Here is a 19,595-nt window from a genome sequence, read left to right as displayed (position 1 = left end):
ACTAACTAGACAAGGGTAGACACTGCAGCTACATAATTCACATCTGACAAACACACATTTATGTGTTTCTAATTATGCCCAATCTGTGTCTAGAAATATTTTTTGGGGGGGATGGTGAAGATGAAATGTTTGAAAATATTTTTGCCTTTCAATCTTTGCCTTTTTCTCCCTCTCTGCTCTCTTCTCTTATCTCTTGTGTGTGTTGAGACTCTGTACTCAATGTAGTACACATGCTACACATTATTCATTCTATATAGGATATTTCTTTGATGTTGTTGTTGTGTTGATTAAAACCATCCTGAGGTACAGACTGTGCGAGCTTTTCCTTTCCCTTCATGTTGTTTTGTTTTGTCCGCTTTGAGACTGTAAAGCACAACCGTAGGCCAATATTTTAAGAAACTCACGAAAACTGTATTAAAGTTAAGGAACTTTATTTATCAAACTTATTTTTAGGTCCCGTGTGGCTCAGTAGGTCCCGTGTGGCTCAGTTGGTAGAGCATGGCGCTTGCAACGCCAGGGTTGTGGGTTCGTTTCCCACGGGGGACCAGTACAAAAAAAAAAAAAAAAGTATGAATGTATGTACTTGTAAGTCGCTCTGGATAAGAGCGTCTGCTAAATGACTTAAATGTAAATGTAAATTTCATTCTACCTCAAATGATGCATAATATCTAGATTAAAAACCATATCTGAGACAGAACCAAACTAACCCACTCTACGTGTCCCTGTTTCCAGAGAGCAGATATAGCTGTGGCACCTCTCACCATAACCCTGGTTCGTGAGGAGGTGATCGACTTCTCCAAGCCCTTCATGTCTCTGGGCATCTCCATTATGATCAAGAAGCCCCAGAAGTCTAAACCCGGGGTGTTCTCCTTCCTGGACCCGCTGGCCTATGAGATATGGATGTGTATCGTGTTCGCTTACATCGGTGTGAGTGTGGTCCTGTTCCTGGTCAGCCGCTTCAGCCCTTATGAGTGGAACCTGGATGAACAGGATGAAACCAAAGACCCCCAGACACCTCCAGATCCTCCCAACGACTTTGGCATCTTCAACTCTCTGTGGTTCTCTCTGGGAGCCTTCATGCAACAAGGATGTGAGATATCACCCAGGTAGGAAACGATCTGACCTAGAAATACAATGGGGTAGATCTGACCTAGAAATACAATGGGGTAGATCTGATGTAGAAATACAATGGGGTAGATCTGATGTAAAAATACAATGGGTAAATCTGATGTAGAAATACAATGGGGTAGATCTGATGTAAAAATATAATGGGGTAGATCTGATGTAGAAATACAATGGGGTAGATCTGATGTAGAAATACAATGGGGTAGATCTGATGTAAAAATATAATGGGGTAGATCTGATGTAAAATTATAATGGGTAGATCTGATGTAAAAATATAATGGGGTAGATTGGAATATTGTGCATCTCTTTGGACGCCTTAAATAGAATAGAATACGTTGTAGTATAAAATATAGCTTATGAATTCTCACTTACATACAGTACAGCACACGGTACGACACCCGGTACGACACCCGGTACGACACCCGGTACGGCACCCGGTACGACACCCGGTACGGCACGCGGTACGGCACCCGGTACGGCACCCGGTACGACACCCGGTACGACACCCGGTACGGCACGCGGTACGACACCCGGTACGACACCCGGTACGACACCCGGTACGACACCCGGTGCGACACGCGGTGCGACACCCGGTACGACACGCGGTACGACACCCGGTACAGCACACGGTACGACACCCGGTACGACACCCGGTACGACACCCGGTACAGCACACGGTACGACACGCGGTACGACACCCGGTACAGCACACGGTACGACACCCGGTACGACACCCGGTACGACACGCGGTACGACACCCGGTACAGCACCCGGTACGACACCCGGTACGACACCCGGTACGACACCCGGTACGACACCCGGTACAGCACACGGTACGACACCCGGTACGGCACGCGGTACGACACCCGGTACGACACCCGGTACGACACGCGGTACGGCACGCGGTACGACACCCGGTACGACACGCGGTACGACACCCGGTACGGCACGCGGTAGGACACCCGGTACGGCACGCGGTACACGGCACAACACTCTGCATAAGAGTGTCTGCTTAATGACTCGAATGGAAACACGTGTGTGTGTGCCAGTTGTATTTTATTCCCGCGCTATACAGCATGCCCATTATGAAGTCTCTCCCCTCAATAGAGCTTAGGGATGTTGTTCAACATTACCACTGAGCAGTCAGATCTTTATGGTCAATCAGTCAGAGGGTTGTTCAACATTACCACTGAGCAGTCAGATAGATCTTTATGGTCAATCAGTCAGAGGGTTGTTCAACATTACCACTGAGCAGTCAGATAGATCTTTATGGTCAATCAGTCAGAGGGCTGTTCAACATTACCACTGAGCAGTCAGATAGATCTTTATGGTCAATCAGTCAGAGGGTTGTTCAACATTACCACTGAGCAGTCAGATCTTTATGGTCAATCAGTCAGAGGGTTGTTCAACATTACCACTGAGCAGTCAGATAGATCTTTATGGTCAATCAGTCAGAGGGTTGTTCAACATTACCACTGAGCAGTCAGATCTTTATGGTCAATCAGTCAGAAGGTTGTTCAACATTACCACTGAGCAGTCAGATAGATCTTTATGGTCAATCAGTCAGAGGGTTGTTCAACATTACCACTGAGCAGTCAGATCTTTATGGTCAATCAGTCAGAGGGTTGTTCAACATTACCACTGAGCAGTCAGATAGGTCTTTATGGTCAATCAGTCAGAAGGTTGTTCAACATTACCACTGAGCAGTCAGATCTTTATGGTCAATCAGTCAGAGGGTTGTTCAACATTACCACTGAGCAGTCAGATAGATCTTTATGGTCAATCAGTCAGAGGGTTGTTCAACATTACCACTGAGCAGTCAGATCTTTATGGTCAATCAGTCAGAGGGTTGTTCAACATTACCACTGAGCAGTCAGATAGATCTTTATGGTCAATCAGTCAGAGGGCTGTTCAACATTACCACTGAGCAGTCAGATAGATCTTTATGGTCAATCAGTCAGAGGGTTGTTCAACATTACCACTGAGCAGTCAGATAGATATTTATGGTCAATCAGTCAGAGGGTTGTTCAACATTACCACTGAGCAGTCAGATAGATCTTTATGGTCAATCAGTCAGAGGGTTGTTCAACATTACCACTGAGCAGTCAGATAGATCTTTATGGTCAATCAGTCAGAGGGCTGTTCAACATTACCACTGAGCAGTCAGATCTTTATGGTCAATCAGTCAGAAGGTTGTTCAACATTACCACTGAGCAGTCAGATCTTTATGGTCAATCAGTCAGAGGGCTGTTCAACATTACCACTGAGCAGTCAGATCTTTATGGTCAATCAGTCAGAGGGTTGTTCAACATTACCACTGAGCAGTCAGATAGATCTTTATGGTCAATCAGTCAGAGGGTTGTTCAACATTACCACTGAGCAGTCAGATCTTTATGGTCAATCAGTCAGAGGGTTGTTCAACATTACCACTGAGCAGTCAGATAGATCTTTATGGTCAATCAGTCAGAGGGCTGTTCAACATTACCACTGAGCAGTCAGATCTTTATGGTCAATCAGTCAGAAGGTTGTTCAACATTACCACTGAGCAGTCAGATAGATCTTTATGGTCAATCAGTCAGAGGGCTGTTCAACATTACCACTGAGCAGTCAGATCTTTATGGTCAATCAGTCAGAGGGCTGTTCAACATTACCACTGAGCAGTCAGATCTTTATGGTCAATCAGTCAGAGGGTTGTTCAACATTACCACTGAGCAGTCAGATCTTTATGGTCAATCAGTCAGAGGGTTGTTCAACATTACCACTGAGCAGTCAGATAGATCTTTATGGTCAATCAGTCAGAGGGCTGTTCAACATTACCACTGAGCAGTCAGATCTTTATGGTAAATCAGTCAGAGGGCTGTTCAACATTACCACTGAGCAGTCAGATCTTTATGGTCAATCAGTCAGAGGGTTGTTCAACATTACCACTGAGCAGTCAGATCTTTATGGTCAATCAGTCAGAGGGTTGTTCAACATTACCACTGAGCAGTCAGATAGATCTTTATGGTCAATCAGTCAGAGGGTTGTTCAACATTACCACTGAGCAGTCAGATCTTTATGGTCAATCAGTCAGAGGGTTGTTCAACATTACCACTGAGCAGTCAGATAGATCTTTATGGTCAATCAGTCAGAGGGTTGTTCAACATTACCACTGAGCAGTCAGATAGATCTTTATGGTCAATCAGTCAGAGGGCTGTTCAACATTACCACTGAGCAGTCAGATAAATCTTTATGGTCAATCAGTCAGAGGGTTGTTCAACATTACCACTGAGCAGTCAGATCTTTATGGTCAATCAGTCAGAAGGTTGTTCAACATTACCACTGAGCAGTCAGATAGATCTTTATGGTCAATCAGTCAGAGGGTTGTTCAACATTACCACTGAGCAGTCAGATCTTTATGGTCAATCAGTCAGAGGGTTGTTCAACATTACCACTGAGCAGTCAGATAGATCTTTATGGTCAATCAGTCAGAAGGTTGTTCAACATTACCACTGAGCAGTCAGATCTTTATGGTCAATCAGTCAGAGGGTTGTTCAACATTACCACTGAGCAGTCAGATAGATCTTTATGGTCAATCAGTCAGAGGGTTGTTCAACATTACCACTGAGCAGTCAGATAGATCTTTATGGTCAATCAGTCAGAGGGTTGTTCAACATTACCACTGAGCAGTCAGATAGATCTTTATGGTCAATCAGTCAGAGGGTTGTTCAACATTACCACTGAGCAGTCAGATAGATCTTTATGGTCAATCAGTCAGAGGGTTGTTCAACATTACCACTGAGCAGTCAGATAGATCTTTATGGTCAATCAGTCAGAGGGCTGTTCAACATTACCACTGAGCAGTCAGATCTTTATGGTCAATCAGTCAGAGGGTTGTTCAACATTACCACTGAGCAGTCAGATAGATCTTTATGGTCAATCAGTCAGAGGGTTGTTCAACATTACCACTGAGCAGTCAGATAGATCTTTATGGTCAATCAGTCAGAAGGTTGTTCAACATTACCACTGAGCAGTCAGATAGATCTTTATGGTCAATCAGTCAGAAGGTTGTTCAAACATTACCACTGAGCAGTCAGATCTTTATGGTCAATCAGTCAGAGGGCTGTTCAACATTACCACTGAGCAGTCAGATCTTTATGGTCAATCAGTCAGAGGGCTGTTCAACATTACCACTGAGCAGTCAGATCTTTATGGTCAATCAGTCAGAGGGTTGTTCAACATTACCACTGAGCAGTCAGATCTTTATGGTCAATCAGTCAGAGGGCTGTTCAAACATTACCACTGAGCAGTCAGATCTTTATGGTCAATCAGTCAGAGGGCTGTTCAACATTACCACTGAGCAGTCAGATCTTTATGGTCAATCAGTCAGAGGGTTGTTCAACATTACCACTGAGCAGTCAGATCTTTATGGTCAATCAGTCAGAGGGTTGTTCAACATTACCACTGAGCAGTCAGATAGATCTTTATGGTCAATCAGTCAGAGGGTTGTTCAACATTACCACTGAGCAGTCAGATAGATCTTTATGGTCAATCAGTCAGAGGGTTGTTCAACATTACCACTGAGCAGTCAGATAGATCTTTATGGTCAATCAGTCAGAGGGTTGTTCAACATTACCACTGAGCAGTCAGATAGATCTTTATGGTCAATCAGTCAGAGGGCTGTTCAACATTACCACTGAGCAGTCAGATCTTTATGGTCAATCAGTCAGAAGGTTGTTCAAACATCCTAAAACAATGACTTTTCTCTGCCACACTACGTTCTTCTCTTCAGCACTTCACTATGCGACAGCGCACTTATTAAAGATGTATTACGGCTATTAGGCTCAGTTGTGTCTGAAATGGTAATATGATGTCCAGGGCCTAAATGATCAATACTTCTGTGCTATGGCTTTGGGTCTATATGGTCACATGACCTCATGCTATAGGCCTGGTTAGGTTGACCTTACACTTTCTGATCCCAGAATACACTGCTGGTGAGGAGTCTGCTGGATGACATGACATCATTAAAACATCTATATCTAAAAGACCATGTCACATTTTCTCCCAGTTTCTCAGTTGAAGTTGGATGCGCGGTTGGATATACTGATATACTGATATACTGATATACTGAAGTTGGATATACTGATATACTGAAGTTGGATATACTGATATACTGAAGTTGGATATACTGATATACTGAAGTTGGATATACTGATATACTGAAGTTGGATATGCTGATATACTGAAGTTGGATATACTGATATACTGAAGTTGGATATACTGATATACTGAAGTTGGATATACTGATATACTGAAGTTGGATATACTGATATACTGAAGTTGGATATACTGATATACTGATATACTGAAGTTGGATATACTGATATACTGAAGTTGGATATACTGATATACTGAAGTTGGATATACTGATATACTGAAGTTGGATATACTGATATACTGAAGTTGGATATACTGATATACTGAAGTTGGATATACTGATATACTGATATACTGAAGTTGGATATACTGATATACTGAAGTTAGATATACTGATATACTGAATAGGATATACTGATATACTGAAGTTGGATATACTGATATACTGAAGTTGGATATACTGATATACTGAAGTTGAATATACTGATATACTGAAGTTGAATATACTGATATACTGAAGTTGGATATACTGATATACTGAAGTTGGATATACTGATATACTGAAGTTGGATATACTGATATACTGAAGTTGGATATGCTGATATACTGAAGTTGGATATACTGATATACTGAAGTTGGATATACTGATATACTGAAGTTGGATATACTGATATACTGAAGTTGGATATACTGATATACTGAAGTTGAATATGCTGATATACTGACGTTGGATATACTGATATACTGAAGTTGGATATACTGATATACTGAAGTTGGATATACTGATATACTGAAGTTGGATATACTGATATACTGAAGTTGGATATGCTGATATACTGAAGTTGGATATGCTGATATACTGACGTTGGATATACTGATATACTGAATAGGATATACTGATATACTGAAGTTGGATATACTGATATACTGAAGTTGGATATACTGATATACTGAAGTTGAATATACTGATATACTGAAGTTGAATATACTGATATACTGAAGTTGAATATACTGATATACTGAAGTTGAATATACTGATATACTGAAGTTGGAAATACTGATATACTGAAGTTGAATATACTGATATACTGAAGTTGAATATACTGATATACTGAAGTTGAATATACTGATATACTGAAGTTGGATATACTGATATACTGAAGTTGGATATACTGATATACTCAATAGGACATACTGAAGTTGGATATACTGATATACTGAAGTTGGATATACTGATATACTGAAGTTGAATATACTGAAGTTGGATATACTGTTATACTGAAGTTGGATATACTGATATACTGATATACTGAAGTTGGATATACTGATATACTGAAGTTGGATATACTGTGTATAGGGTTAGAGACTAGTGAGCTGTGTCAGTCTACTGTAGCAGGCTACTGTAAAAGACTGGGTTCCATTGAGCTATGTCATTCCTACTGTAGCAGTCTACTGTAAAAGACAGTGTTCCTTTGAGCTGTGTCAGTCTACTGTAGCAGGCTACTGTAAAAGACTGTGTTCCTTTGAGCTGTGTCAGTCTACTGTAGCAGGCTACTGTAAAAGACTGTGTTCCTTTGAGCTGTGTCAGTCTACTGTAGCAGGCTACTGTAAAAGACTGTGTTCCTTTGAGCTGTGTCAGTTGTACTGTAGCAGTCTACTGTAAAAGACTGGGATCCAGTGAGCTGTGTCAGTCTACTGTAGCAGGCTACTGTAAAAGACTGGGATCCAGTGAGCTGTGTCAGTCATACTGTAGCAGTCTACTGTAAAAGACTGGGATCCAGTGAGCTGTGTCAGTCTACTGTAGCAGGCTACTGTAAAAGACTGTGTTCCTTTGAGCTGTGTCAGTCTACTGTAGCAGTCTACTGTAAAAGACTGGGATCCAGTGAGCTGTGTCAGTCTACTGTAGCAGGCTACTGTAAAATACTGTGTTCCTTTGAGCTGTGTCAGTCGTACTGTAGCAGTCTACTGTAAAAGACTGGGATCCAGTGAGCTGTGTCAGTCTACTGTAGCAGGCTACTGTAAAAGACTGGGATCCAGTGAGCTGTGTCAGTCGTACTGTAGCAGGCTACTGTAAAAGACTGTGTTCCTTTGAGCTGTGTCAGTCTACTGTAAAAGACTGGGATCCAGTGAGCTGTCCAGACTGGGATCCAGTGAGCTTGTTGTATGATACATTCCCGGACTCCAGGGTAGTTTCACAGTTTAAAATTGTATTGTAATATAGTGACTCAGCTTCAGGTTTTTATAGCCAGGCTAACAAAGGTTTTTATGGGCTTAAAGGACGACGCTCCAGTGAGCTGTGTCTGTAGCATTAGGTGCAGTGGTGCACCGCCTGCAGTGGTGCACCGCCTGCAGTGGGTTTACAAGCTCTGCTAATGGCACATCTCTCTAATGGGTTGTTCATTCTCCCTCTCTTCTCCCCTCTCTGTTTCCTTGTTTCTCTCTGTTTAGCTATCTCACTCTCTCTTCCTGCCTCTCTCTCTCCTTCTTCCTCTCTTTCTCTCTCTCTCTCTCTCTCTGTATCTCTCCACCTCTCTTTTACTCCCCCTTTTCTCACTCTTTCTATCGCTCTTTCCCTCTCTCTATATCTCTCCTCTGCTCTCTCTCCCCTCTCTCTCTCTACCTCTCGCTCTCTCTACCTCTCTCTCAATTCAATTCAAATGTCAAATTAACGGGCTTTATTGGCATGGGAAACATATGTTAACATTGCCAAAGCAAGTGAAGTAGATAATAAACAAAAGTGAAATAAACAATGAAAATGTACAAAATGTTAAATCTTTCTCTCCATCTCTCTCTACCTCTCTCTCTCTCTCTCTCTCTCTCTCTCTCTCTACCCCTCTCTCTCTCTCTCTCTCTCTCTCTCTCTCTCTCTCTCTCTCTCTCTCTCTCTCTCTCTCTCTCTCTCTCTCTCTCTCTCTCTCTCTCTCTCTCTCTCTCTACCTCTCTCTCTCTCTCTCTCTCTCTCTCTCTCTCTCTCTCTCTCTCTACCTCTCTCTCTCTCTACCTCTCTCTCTCTCTCTCTCTCTCTCTACCTCTCTCTCTCTCTACCTCTCTCTCTCTCTCTCTCTCTACCTCTGTCTCTCAGGTCCCTATCAGGGAGAATAGTAGGGGGCGTGTGGTGGTTTTTCACTCTCATCATCATCTCGTCCTATACGGCCAACCTGGCTGCTTTCCTCACAGTGGAGAGGATGGTGTCCCCCATAGAGAGTGCTGAGGACCTGGCTAAACAGACTGAGATCGCCTACGGAACTCTAGATGCTGGTTCCACCAAGGAGTTCTTTAGGGTGAGTAACGGAACACCGGAATGCTGTTGCTAACAACAGGTCCATCAGCTAGTTGGTACACCGGGTTGATCATCTAGGTCAACTAGTCATTCAGGGGCCAATCCTATCATCCACTTAAAGTCACATTTTCACTTATTCTCCCATTGACATCAATGCATGACTTAAGTGAAAGTTAGGATTTGACCTTCAGCAATTACTGCTGGTAACTCGGTACAACTGGCTGGTCGGCTAGTTTTAGTACAAATGGTCAATCAGCATGTCCTGTGGCAGAATACATTGTAAAAAGAGAGTGTTTTGGTCTGATATCATTGGGTGGCAGGTAGCCCGGTGGTTAGAGAGTTGGGCCGGTAACCGTAATGCTACTAGATTGAATCCCCGAGCCGACAAGGTAAAGATCTGTCCTTCTGCCCCTAAACAAGGCAGTTAACCCACTGTTCCTAGGCCGCCATTGTAAATAAGAATTTGTTCTTAAATCTGAAACCAAGTCCCTGAAACCTCTTCAGTACAGCTGTACATTTCCATTTACTACCGTCAACACTGTATCTCTGACAAAAGTCATCCCGTATTTCAATCAAAACCACAGAACAAGTCATAAGAACTGTCGAGGTGCGGAGGAGCTTGTAAAGTGCTTCTTGAAACGTGACGACACATGAATGGTGATTTTATGCAGTGGCAATTTGGTTATGCTGGTCTTGTCCAGCTTTGAGACAGTTAGTCTGATCAGCAGAAAGTCTGATTGCTAATGACGTGTCTAACACACACACGCACGCACGCACACACACACACACACACACACACGCACACGCACACGCACGCGCACGCGCACGCGCACACGCACACGCACACGCACACGCACACGCACACGCACACGCACACGCACACACACACACACACACACACACACACACACACACTCTTTAATGGTGATGAAACAGAGTTCTAATCAGAGAGTCCACATCAGCCCTACAGTAACTCAAAGGGGTCAGCTCACCAAACCTAATTAGCTGGCTGCGGCTGCATGGTAAATTGGAGCTGAAGATCTCCAGTCCAAACAGAGCAGAGGAGATGGAAGGAAGCCATATGTCCGCTGGCAGAGGGGGACCGACGAGCCAATTAAGTTATAAATGATTAACCAAATTCTCATCCGAGAGTTCATCCATCCCCTTATCAGCGTACATACAATACAACACAGCGTGTTGTGCCAGAGTGGAGGAGTTTGATTACAATGTACACATCACTGTGGTACTGGAATATATAGCTAGTGAGAACAGTGGGTATTAGAGCAAGTGAATTGAAACAGTATGGACGTCTTGCAAGAAGTAGCAACTAAATTGTGGAGGAGGTACTTTAGAATGTACTGTAACACACTGTTATGATCATGGATAATTATGTTTATAATCATTTGGTATTTACAAGCACTATTTATAGTATAACATATTAAATTCTGTTGGGAATATGTTATGATGTAGTCTAAAAGCTCAAGTACTGTTTAAACAATGAGACGGCAGCGAGAGAGGGAGAGAGAGAGAGAGAGGGAGAGAGAGGGAGAGAGAGGGAGAGAGAGAGAGAGAGAGAGAGAGAGAGAGTGGGTGTACTAAAACCTTATATCTTATTATGAGAAGTGGCAATTAGCGAATGTGTATGTAATGTCTAGGTTATTTGATATGCAGAACAGTGGACACAGCCAGGGACTAACATAGATAATGAATACTGTAGAAGACACACACACACATACACTTACTGAGGCCTGGTTGGGGAGCTGAAGACAGATTTCACGTATTCCATATGATGAGTGTCCCAGAGCTCCAGAGCCTTCAGAGTAGAAATGAGGTGTGTCGCGTTGTTCCACAGGACTTTAATTAAAACTGGAGAGAAAAAAACACTGATTAATGGGCTCAAGTTCTCTCTGTGTGTGTGTGTGTGTGTGTGTGTGTGTGTGCGTGCGAGTGCGCGAGTGCGCGTGATTTTTGATTCGATTTTGATTTATTGGGATGGAAAAAAAATTACATATCGTGTGTGTGCATCTATCAGTTACACACACATGTCAGTTCATACACACAACCAGTAGGTCACATGTCAGTTCATACACACAACCAGTAGGTCACATGTCAGTTCATACACACAACCAGTAGATCACATGTCAGTTCATACACACAACCAGTAGGTCACATGTCAGTACATACACACAACCAGTAGGTCACATGTCAGTTCATACACACAACCAGTAGGTCACATGTCAGTTCATACACACAACCAGTAGGTCACATGTCAGTTCATACACACAACCAGTAGGTCACATGTCAGTACATACACACAACCAGTAGGTCACATGTCAGTTCATACACACAACCAGTAGGTCACATGTCAGTTCATACACACAACCAGTAGGTCACATGTCAGTACATACACACAACCAGTAGGTCACATGTCAGTTCATACACACAACCAGTAGGTCACATGTCAGTTCATACACACAACAAGTAGGTCACATGTCAGTACATACACACAACCAGTAGGTCACATGTCAGTTCATACACACAACCAGTAGGTCACATGTCAGTTCATACACACAACCAGTAGGTCACATGTCAGTTCATACACACAACAAGTAGGTCACATGTCAGTACATACACACAACCAGTAGGTCACATGTCAGTTCATACACACAACCAGTAGGTCACATGTCAGTTCATACACACAACCAGTAGGTCACATGTCAGTTCATACACACAACATGTAGGTCACATGTCAGTTCATACACACAACCAGTAGGTCACATGTCAGTTCATACACACAGCCAGTAGGTCACATGTCAGTTCATACACACAACCAGTAGGTCACATGGTGGAGAGGCGTTGTGAGGTGTTGGTTTATTTGTTTATGAAACCAGGTTTTACTTTTTACTTACGCTGCATATATATATTTATTTTAGATGGAAGGGAATTCCATGCATTCATGGCTCTGTATAATACTGTACGTTTATTTGAATTTGTTCTGGACCTGGGGACTGTGAAAAGACCCCTGGTGGCATGTCTGATGGGGTAAGTGTGTGTGTCAGTGACTAAGTAAACAATTAGACATTTCCAACACATTAATGTTTCTTATAAAAACAAGTGAAGCTGTCAGTCTTTCCTCAACTCTCAGCCAAGAGAGACTGGCATGCACAGTATTACTACTATCCCTCTGATTACATTGAAGAGCAAGACGTGCCGCTCTGTTCTGGGCCAGCTGCACCTTAACTAGGTCTTTCTTTGCAGCACATTACCATATGACTGGACAATAATCTAGATAAGTCTGAACTAGAGCCTGCAGGACTTGCTTTTTGGTGTCAAAAAAGCAGAGCATCTCTTTGTTACGGACAGACCTCTCCCCATCTTTACAACCATTGAATCTATACGTTTTGACCATGACAGTTCACAATCTAAGGTAAAACCAAGTAATTTAGGCTCATCAACTTCTTCAACAGCCACACCATTCGTTACCAGATTCAGCTGAAGTCTAGAACTTAGGGAATGATTTGTACCAAATACAAAGCTCTTAGTATTAAAGAAGTTCAGGACCAGTTTATTACTGGCCTCCCTATTCTAAAACTGACTGCAACTCTTTGTTTAGGATTTCAGTGACTTCACCTGCTATGGTTGCTGATGCATATATGGTTGAATCATCAGCATAGATGGACACACATGCTTTGTTTAACGCCAGTGGCAGGTTTTGGTAAAACATGGAAAAGAGTAGAGGGCCTAGAGAGCTGCCCTGTGGTACACCACCCTTTACATGTTTGACATTAGAGAAGCTTCCATTAAAGTAAACCCTCTGAGTTATATTGGAGAGATAAACTGTAGCTCTGATTCCAAGAAATGGCAGAGGTTGAAAAGCCATAACACAAGTTTTCTCAACAACGGGTTGTTGTCAATAATATCAACAGCTGCACTGAAATCTAACAGTACAGCTTTCACAATTTTGTTATTATTAATATATGTCAGTGCAGTACATGTTGAGTGCCCTTCTCTATGCATGCTGAAAATCGGTTTAATATGTTTACAGAGAAATAGCATTGCATTTGGTCAAACACAATTTTTCCCCAACAGTTTACTAAGAGCTGGCAGCAAGCTGATAGGTCTGCTGTTAGAACCAGTAAAGGCTGCTTTGCCATTCTTGGGTAGTGGAATGACTTTGGCTTCCCTCCAGGCCTGAGGACAAAGACTTTCCTCTAGGCTCAGATTAAAGATATGACAGGAGTGGCTATAGAGTCAGCTACCATCCTCAGTAGCTTTCCATCTACGTTGTCAATGACAGGAGGTTTGTCATTATTGATCGATAACAATCATTTTTTCCACCTCTCCCACACTAACTTTACAAAATGCTTTTCTTTCATTGTAATTTGTTTATGCCTAAGTACGTGCGTGCGTGCGTGCGTGCGTGCGTGCGTGCGTGCGTGCGTGCGTGCGTGCGTGCGTGCGTGCGTGCGTGCGTGTGTGTGTGTGTGTGTGTTTTTCGGGAACCACATTTGGGTCTAATTAATCCCATATGGCAGATCCCAGCTGGAATCTTTAAATCAGTCCCAACATTTCAAACAGAATTAATTATGTCATCGTTCTCTGACACTCCGGCTTTTATATTTGATGTATTCACCTGGCTTCTTTTTATAGAAAGGTACAGTGAGGCTGGCGAGCACGTCAGAACTTCATAATGCCGTGTGTTTGGAAAGTGTTTCACTCCGACTAAACGATAGAAAGCATTATGTGACTTTCAAAGAAAAAGACCCCCCCCATCCAAAGAACAGAGAATCCAATAGGGGTCCATATTGATAACATACCAGTTGATCAAGCCTGTACAACACGCTTTCTTGGTGTTTTGATTGATGATAAATTGTCATGGAAACCACACATGAAGACAATAACTTCTAAAATGGCAAAGAAATACGGGGATACATGTCAAAAATGAGATAGTTCCTAAGCAGAAGCACTGCTCTTTGTCTCTATCACACAATGATCTTCCCATTCATCACTTACTGTAACAGGGGCCAGCACACACCATACCAAATGACTGTCAATATATCGCCTGCAGAAACGCTCTGTAAAAATAATATGATCTGCCCGGCTGTAGAGTTCATTCAGCATCACTTTTCAAACAATCAGGACTCCTGAATATTTATCTAATTAAATCACTTCAAGTTGCTCAATTTGTTAACTGCTCTTTAAATAAATGATCTTTCGTCAAAAAACTATTTCACCACCACATATGAATTCCGTAATTACTCAGCAAAGAAACAGACAACAGCTACGTCACCCACATTCAAGAACAGACAATTCTCAATAAAGAATCCCCTTCAGAGAACCTATGATCTGGAACTCACTCCTGCCTGATTTTGACAAGCTATCCCCGTCAATTGTTTAAAAAAATATATTCAAGAGGCTCCTACTGTCAGTCACAGCTGAAATTCCCCAATAGCTGTCTTTCTATCTGGAAGGAAAAGGTGCAGCAAAACATAGGGGGAATTATTTCCCACGAATGTGTTCATCAGCCCCAAGATGATAGCTAACATCTAAAAACATCAAAACGTTCTCTCTCCCGCTAGTAAACTACATTCACAGTACATGTAGCCCTGCAGACTGTCTCCATATTTAGAAAATCATTTCCCAATTAGAAAATTATTTCCCAATTTTGTACATAGTTAGTGTATCCAGATATCCCTGATCTCTCCTCCTCTCCTCTCCTCCTATCATCAAATGGGACAGCTGGCAGGGGAGAGAGGGAGAAACAGGGCTGGTGAGCCCAGTGGACGGCTGGCAGGGGAGAGAGGGAGAAACAGGGCTGGTGAGCCCAGTGGACGGCTGGCAGGGGAGAGAGGGAGAAACAGGGCTGGTGAGCCCAGTGGACGGCTGGCAGGGGAGAGAGGGAGAAACAGGGCTGGTGAGCCCAGTGGACGGCTGGCAGGGGAGAGAGGGAGAAACAGGGCTGGTGAGCCCAGTGGACGGCTGGCAGGGGAGAGAGGGAGAAACAGGGCTGGTGAGCCCAGTGGACGGCTGGCAGGGGAGAGAGGGAGAAACAGGGCTGGTGAGCCCAGTGGACGGCTGGCAGGGGAGAGAGGGAGAAACAGGGCTGGTGAGCCCAGTGGACGGCTGTAGGGTTCTGGGCTGTTGATAAATCTCTCCTCTCTCCTGGCTGTGCTTCTTATTCAGACTAGCCTACCCAGTCTGGGCACTCCCTCTCCAGCATCTGCTCTCCACGCTGTCCCTCTCCAGCCTCTGCTCTCCACTCTGTCCCTCTCCAGCCTCTGCTCTCCACTCTGTCCCTCTCCAGCCTTTGCTCTCTAATCTGTCCCTCTCCAGCCTCTGCTCTCCATTCTGTCCCTCTCCAGCCTCTCCCCTCCACTCTGTCCCTCTCCAGCCTCTGCTCTCCACGCTGTCCCTCTCCAGCCTCTGCTCTCCACTCTGTCCCTCTCCAGCCTCTGCTCTCCACTCTGTCCCTCTCCAGCCTCTGCTCTCTAATCTGTCCCTCTCCAGCCTCTGCTCTCCATTCTGTCCCTCTCCAGCCTCTCCCCTCCACTCTGTCCCTCTCCAGCCTTTGCTCTCCACTCTGTCCCTCTCCAGCCTTTGCTCTCCACTCTGTCCCTCTCCAGCCTCTGCTCTCCATTCTGTCCCTCTCAAGCCTCTCCTCTCCAGTTTGTCCCTCTCCAGCCTTTCCTCTCCATTCTGTCCCTCTCCAGCTTCCTCTCCATTCTGTCCTTCTTCAGCCTCTCCTCTCCAGTCTGTCTATCCTCCAGCCTCTCCTCTCCACTCTGGCCCTCTCCAGCTTCAGCAATTCTGTCCCTCTCCAGCCTCTCTTCTCCATTCTGTCCCTCTCCAGCCTCTCCATTCTGTCCCTCTCCAGCCTCTCCATTCTGTCCCTCTCCAGCATCTCCATTCTGTCCCTCTCCAGCCTCTCCAATCTGTCCCTCTCCAGCCTCTGCTCTCCATTCTGTCCCTCTCCAGCCTCTCCCTTCCACTCTGTCCCTCTCCAGCCTTTGCTCTCCACTCTGTCCCTCTCCAGCCTCTGCTCTCCATTCTGTCCCTCTCCAGCCTCTCCTCTCCAGTTTGTCCCTCTCCAGCCTTTCCTCTCCATTCTGTCCCTCTCCAGCTTCCTCTCCAATATGTCCTTCTTCAGCCTCTCCTCTCCAGTCTGTCTATCCTCCAGCCTCTCCTCTCCACTCTGGCCCTCTCCAGCTTCAGCAATTCTGTCCCTCTCCAGCCTCTCTTCTCCATTCTGTCCCTCTCCAGCCTCTCCATTCTGTCCCTCTCCAGCCTCTCCATTATGTCCCTCTCCAGCATCTCCATTCTGTCCCTCTCCAGCCTCTCCTCTCCACTTTGTCCCTCTCCAGTTTCTCCTCTCCATTCTGTCCCTCTCCAGCCTCTCCAGTCTGTCCCTCTCCAGTCTCTACATTCTGTCCCTCTCCAGTCTCTACATTCTGTCCCTCTCCAGCCTCTCCATTCTGTCCCTCTCCAGCCTCTGCTCTCCACTCTGTCCCTCTCCAGCCTCTCCTCTCCAGTTTGTCCCTCTACAGCCTCTCCTCTCCACACTGTCCTCTCCAGCCTCTCCTCTCCAGTTTGTCCCTCTCCAGCCTCTGCTCTCCATTCTGTCCCTCTCCAGCCTCTCCTCTCCACTCTGTCCCTCTCCAGCCTTTGCTCTCCACTCTGTCCCTCTCCAGCCTCTTCTCTCCACTCTGTCCTTCTTCAGCCTCTCCTCTCCAGTCTGTCTAGCCTCCAGCCTCTCTTCTCCACTCTGTCCCTCTCCAGTCTCTCCTCTTTGTTCTGTCCATCTCCAGCCTCTCTATTCTGTCCCTCTCCAGTCTCTCCTTTCCATTCTGGCCCTTTTCATCCTCTCCTCTCCACTCTGTCCCTCTCCAGCTTCACCAATTCGGTCCCTCTCCAGCCTCTCCTCTCCACTCTGTCCCTCTCCAGCCTCTCCTCTCCACTCTGTCCCTCTCCAGCCTCTCCTCTCCACTTTGTCCCTCTCTAGCCTCTCCTCTCCATTCTGTCCCTCTCCAGCCTCTCCATTCTGTCCCTCTCCAGCCTCTCCTCTCCACTTTGTCCCTCTCCAGTTTCTCCTCTCCATTCTGTCCCTCTCCAGCCTCTCCAGTCTGTCCCTCTCCAGTCTCTACATTCTGTCCCTCTCCAGCCTCTCCATTCTGTCCCTCTCCAGCCTCTCCATTCTGTCCCTCTCCAGCCTCTGCTCTCCACTCTGTCCCTCTCCAGCCTCTCCTCTCCAGTTTGTCCCTCTACAGCCTCTCCTCTCCACACTGTCCTCTCCAGCCTCTCCTCTCCAGTTTGTCCCTCTCCAGCCTCTGCTCTCCATTCTGTCCCTCTCCAGCCTCTCCTCTCCACTCTGTCCCTCTCCAGCCTTTGCTCTCCACTCTGTCCCTCTCCAGCCTCTTCTCTCCACTCTGTCCTTCTTCAGCCTCTCCTCTCCAGTCTGTCTAGCCTCCAGCCTCTCTTCTCCACTCTGTCCCTCTCCAGTCTCTCCTCTTTGTTTTGTCCATCTCCAGCCTCTCTATTCTGTCCCTCTCCAGTCTCTCCTTTCCATTCTGGCCCTTTTCATCCTCTCCTCTCCACTCTGTCCCTCTCCAGCTTCACCAATTCGGTCCCTCTCCAGCCTCTCCTCTCCACTCTGTCCCTCTCCAGCCTCTCCTCTCCACTTTGTCCCTCTCTAGCCTCTCCTCTCCATTCTGTCCCTCTCCAGCCTCTCCATTCTGTCCCTCTCCAGCCTCTCCAGGCTGTCCCTCTCCAGCCTCTACATTCTGTCTCTCTCCAGCCTCTCCATTCTGTCCTTCTCCAGCCTCTCCATTCTGTCCCTCTCCAGCCTCTCCATTCTGTCCCTCTCCAGCCTCTCCTCTCCTTTCTGTCCCTCTCCAGCCTCTCCATTCTGTCTCTCTCCAGCCTCTCCATTCTGTCCCTCTCCAGCCTCTCCTCTCCAGTCTGTCCCTCTTCGCAATAAGGCACTAAAGTAAAACTGCAAAAAGGAGGGAGGGAGGAGGGAGGGAGGAGAGAGGGGAGGAGAGGGAGGGAGGACAGGAGGAAAGGAGGAGAGGGAGGGAGGAAAGGAGGAGAGATGTATCCTAAACCGGAAAGAGAGACTTCTAATGCAAAGAAGTACACAAGGTTAGACCATAGCCCACTGCAATCCATTGTGCATCAAAAAACGTCAGTCCCCCAGCTCTTGTCAGTGTGTGTTTGGGTATGGCACTGGGTAAGGGAAGGGGAGCCTCCTACAGTAGAGATTACAGGCTTTTTGCATAAAGGGAGAGTCTGACAAAAGCAATGACAGGCTGGGTGTGAGATAGAGATAACCTCCAGGGAGAAGACGGGCTCTCGGAGCGTCCTGTCTAACTTCAGATGGATAGATAGATAGAGAGAGAGAGAGAGAGAGAGAGAGAGAGAGAGAGAGAGAGAGAGAGAGAGAGAGAGAGAGAGAGAGAGAGAGAGAGAGAGAGAGAGAGAGAGAGACAGACAGACAGACAGACAGAGAGACAGACAGAGAGACAGACAGACAGAGAGATCCCAACTGATATTCTGGACGTAGAGTGGTGTACTTCAATGACAAAGTAAAGCCCCCTAGAGTCCCAACTTCCATTGCTGCATAACAAATATACACAGGTAGTCCTGCCTAAAACTATTGAATAATGCAATATATATACAGGTAGTCCTGCCTAACACTATTGAATAATGGAATATATATACAGGTAGTCCTGCCTAACACTATTGAATAATGAAATATATACACAGGTAGTCCTGCCTAACACTATTGAATAATGAAATATATACAGGTAGTCCTGCCTAACACTATTGAATAATGAAATATATACACAGGTAGTCCTGCCTAACACTATTGAATAATGAAATATATATACAGGTAGTCCTGCCTAACACTATTGAATAATGGAATATATATACAGGTAGTCCTGCCTAACACTATTGAATAATGAAATATATATACAGGTAGTCCTGCCTAACACTATTGAATAATGGAATATATATATACAGGTAGTCCTGCCTAACACTATTGAATAATGAAATA

The 19,595-nt window shown here is 45.1% G+C and overlaps 1 protein-coding gene across 1 annotated transcript in view; it reads left to right on the top strand.

Moving 5' to 3' along the window:
* Positions 1-19,595, top strand: part of LOC120039661 (glutamate receptor 3-like) — a 201,577-nt gene that overhangs the window by 162,132 nt on the left and 19,850 nt on the right. The window contains exons 9-10 of the mRNA XM_038985071.1: positions 733-1,106; positions 9,344-9,542. Of these exons, the coding sequence (XP_038840999.1) occupies positions 733-1,106; positions 9,344-9,542 (573 nt within the window). The remainder of the gene's footprint in view (positions 1-732; positions 1,107-9,343; positions 9,543-19,595) is intronic.

This window comes from Salvelinus namaycush, unplaced genomic scaffold (assembly GCF_016432855.1).
Source record: "Salvelinus namaycush isolate Seneca unplaced genomic scaffold, SaNama_1.0 Scaffold29, whole genome shotgun sequence".
In the NCBI taxonomy this organism is placed as follows: Eukaryota; Metazoa; Chordata; class Actinopteri; order Salmoniformes; family Salmonidae; genus Salvelinus; species Salvelinus namaycush.
This window is presented reverse-complemented; position numbering and strand designations above follow the sequence as displayed.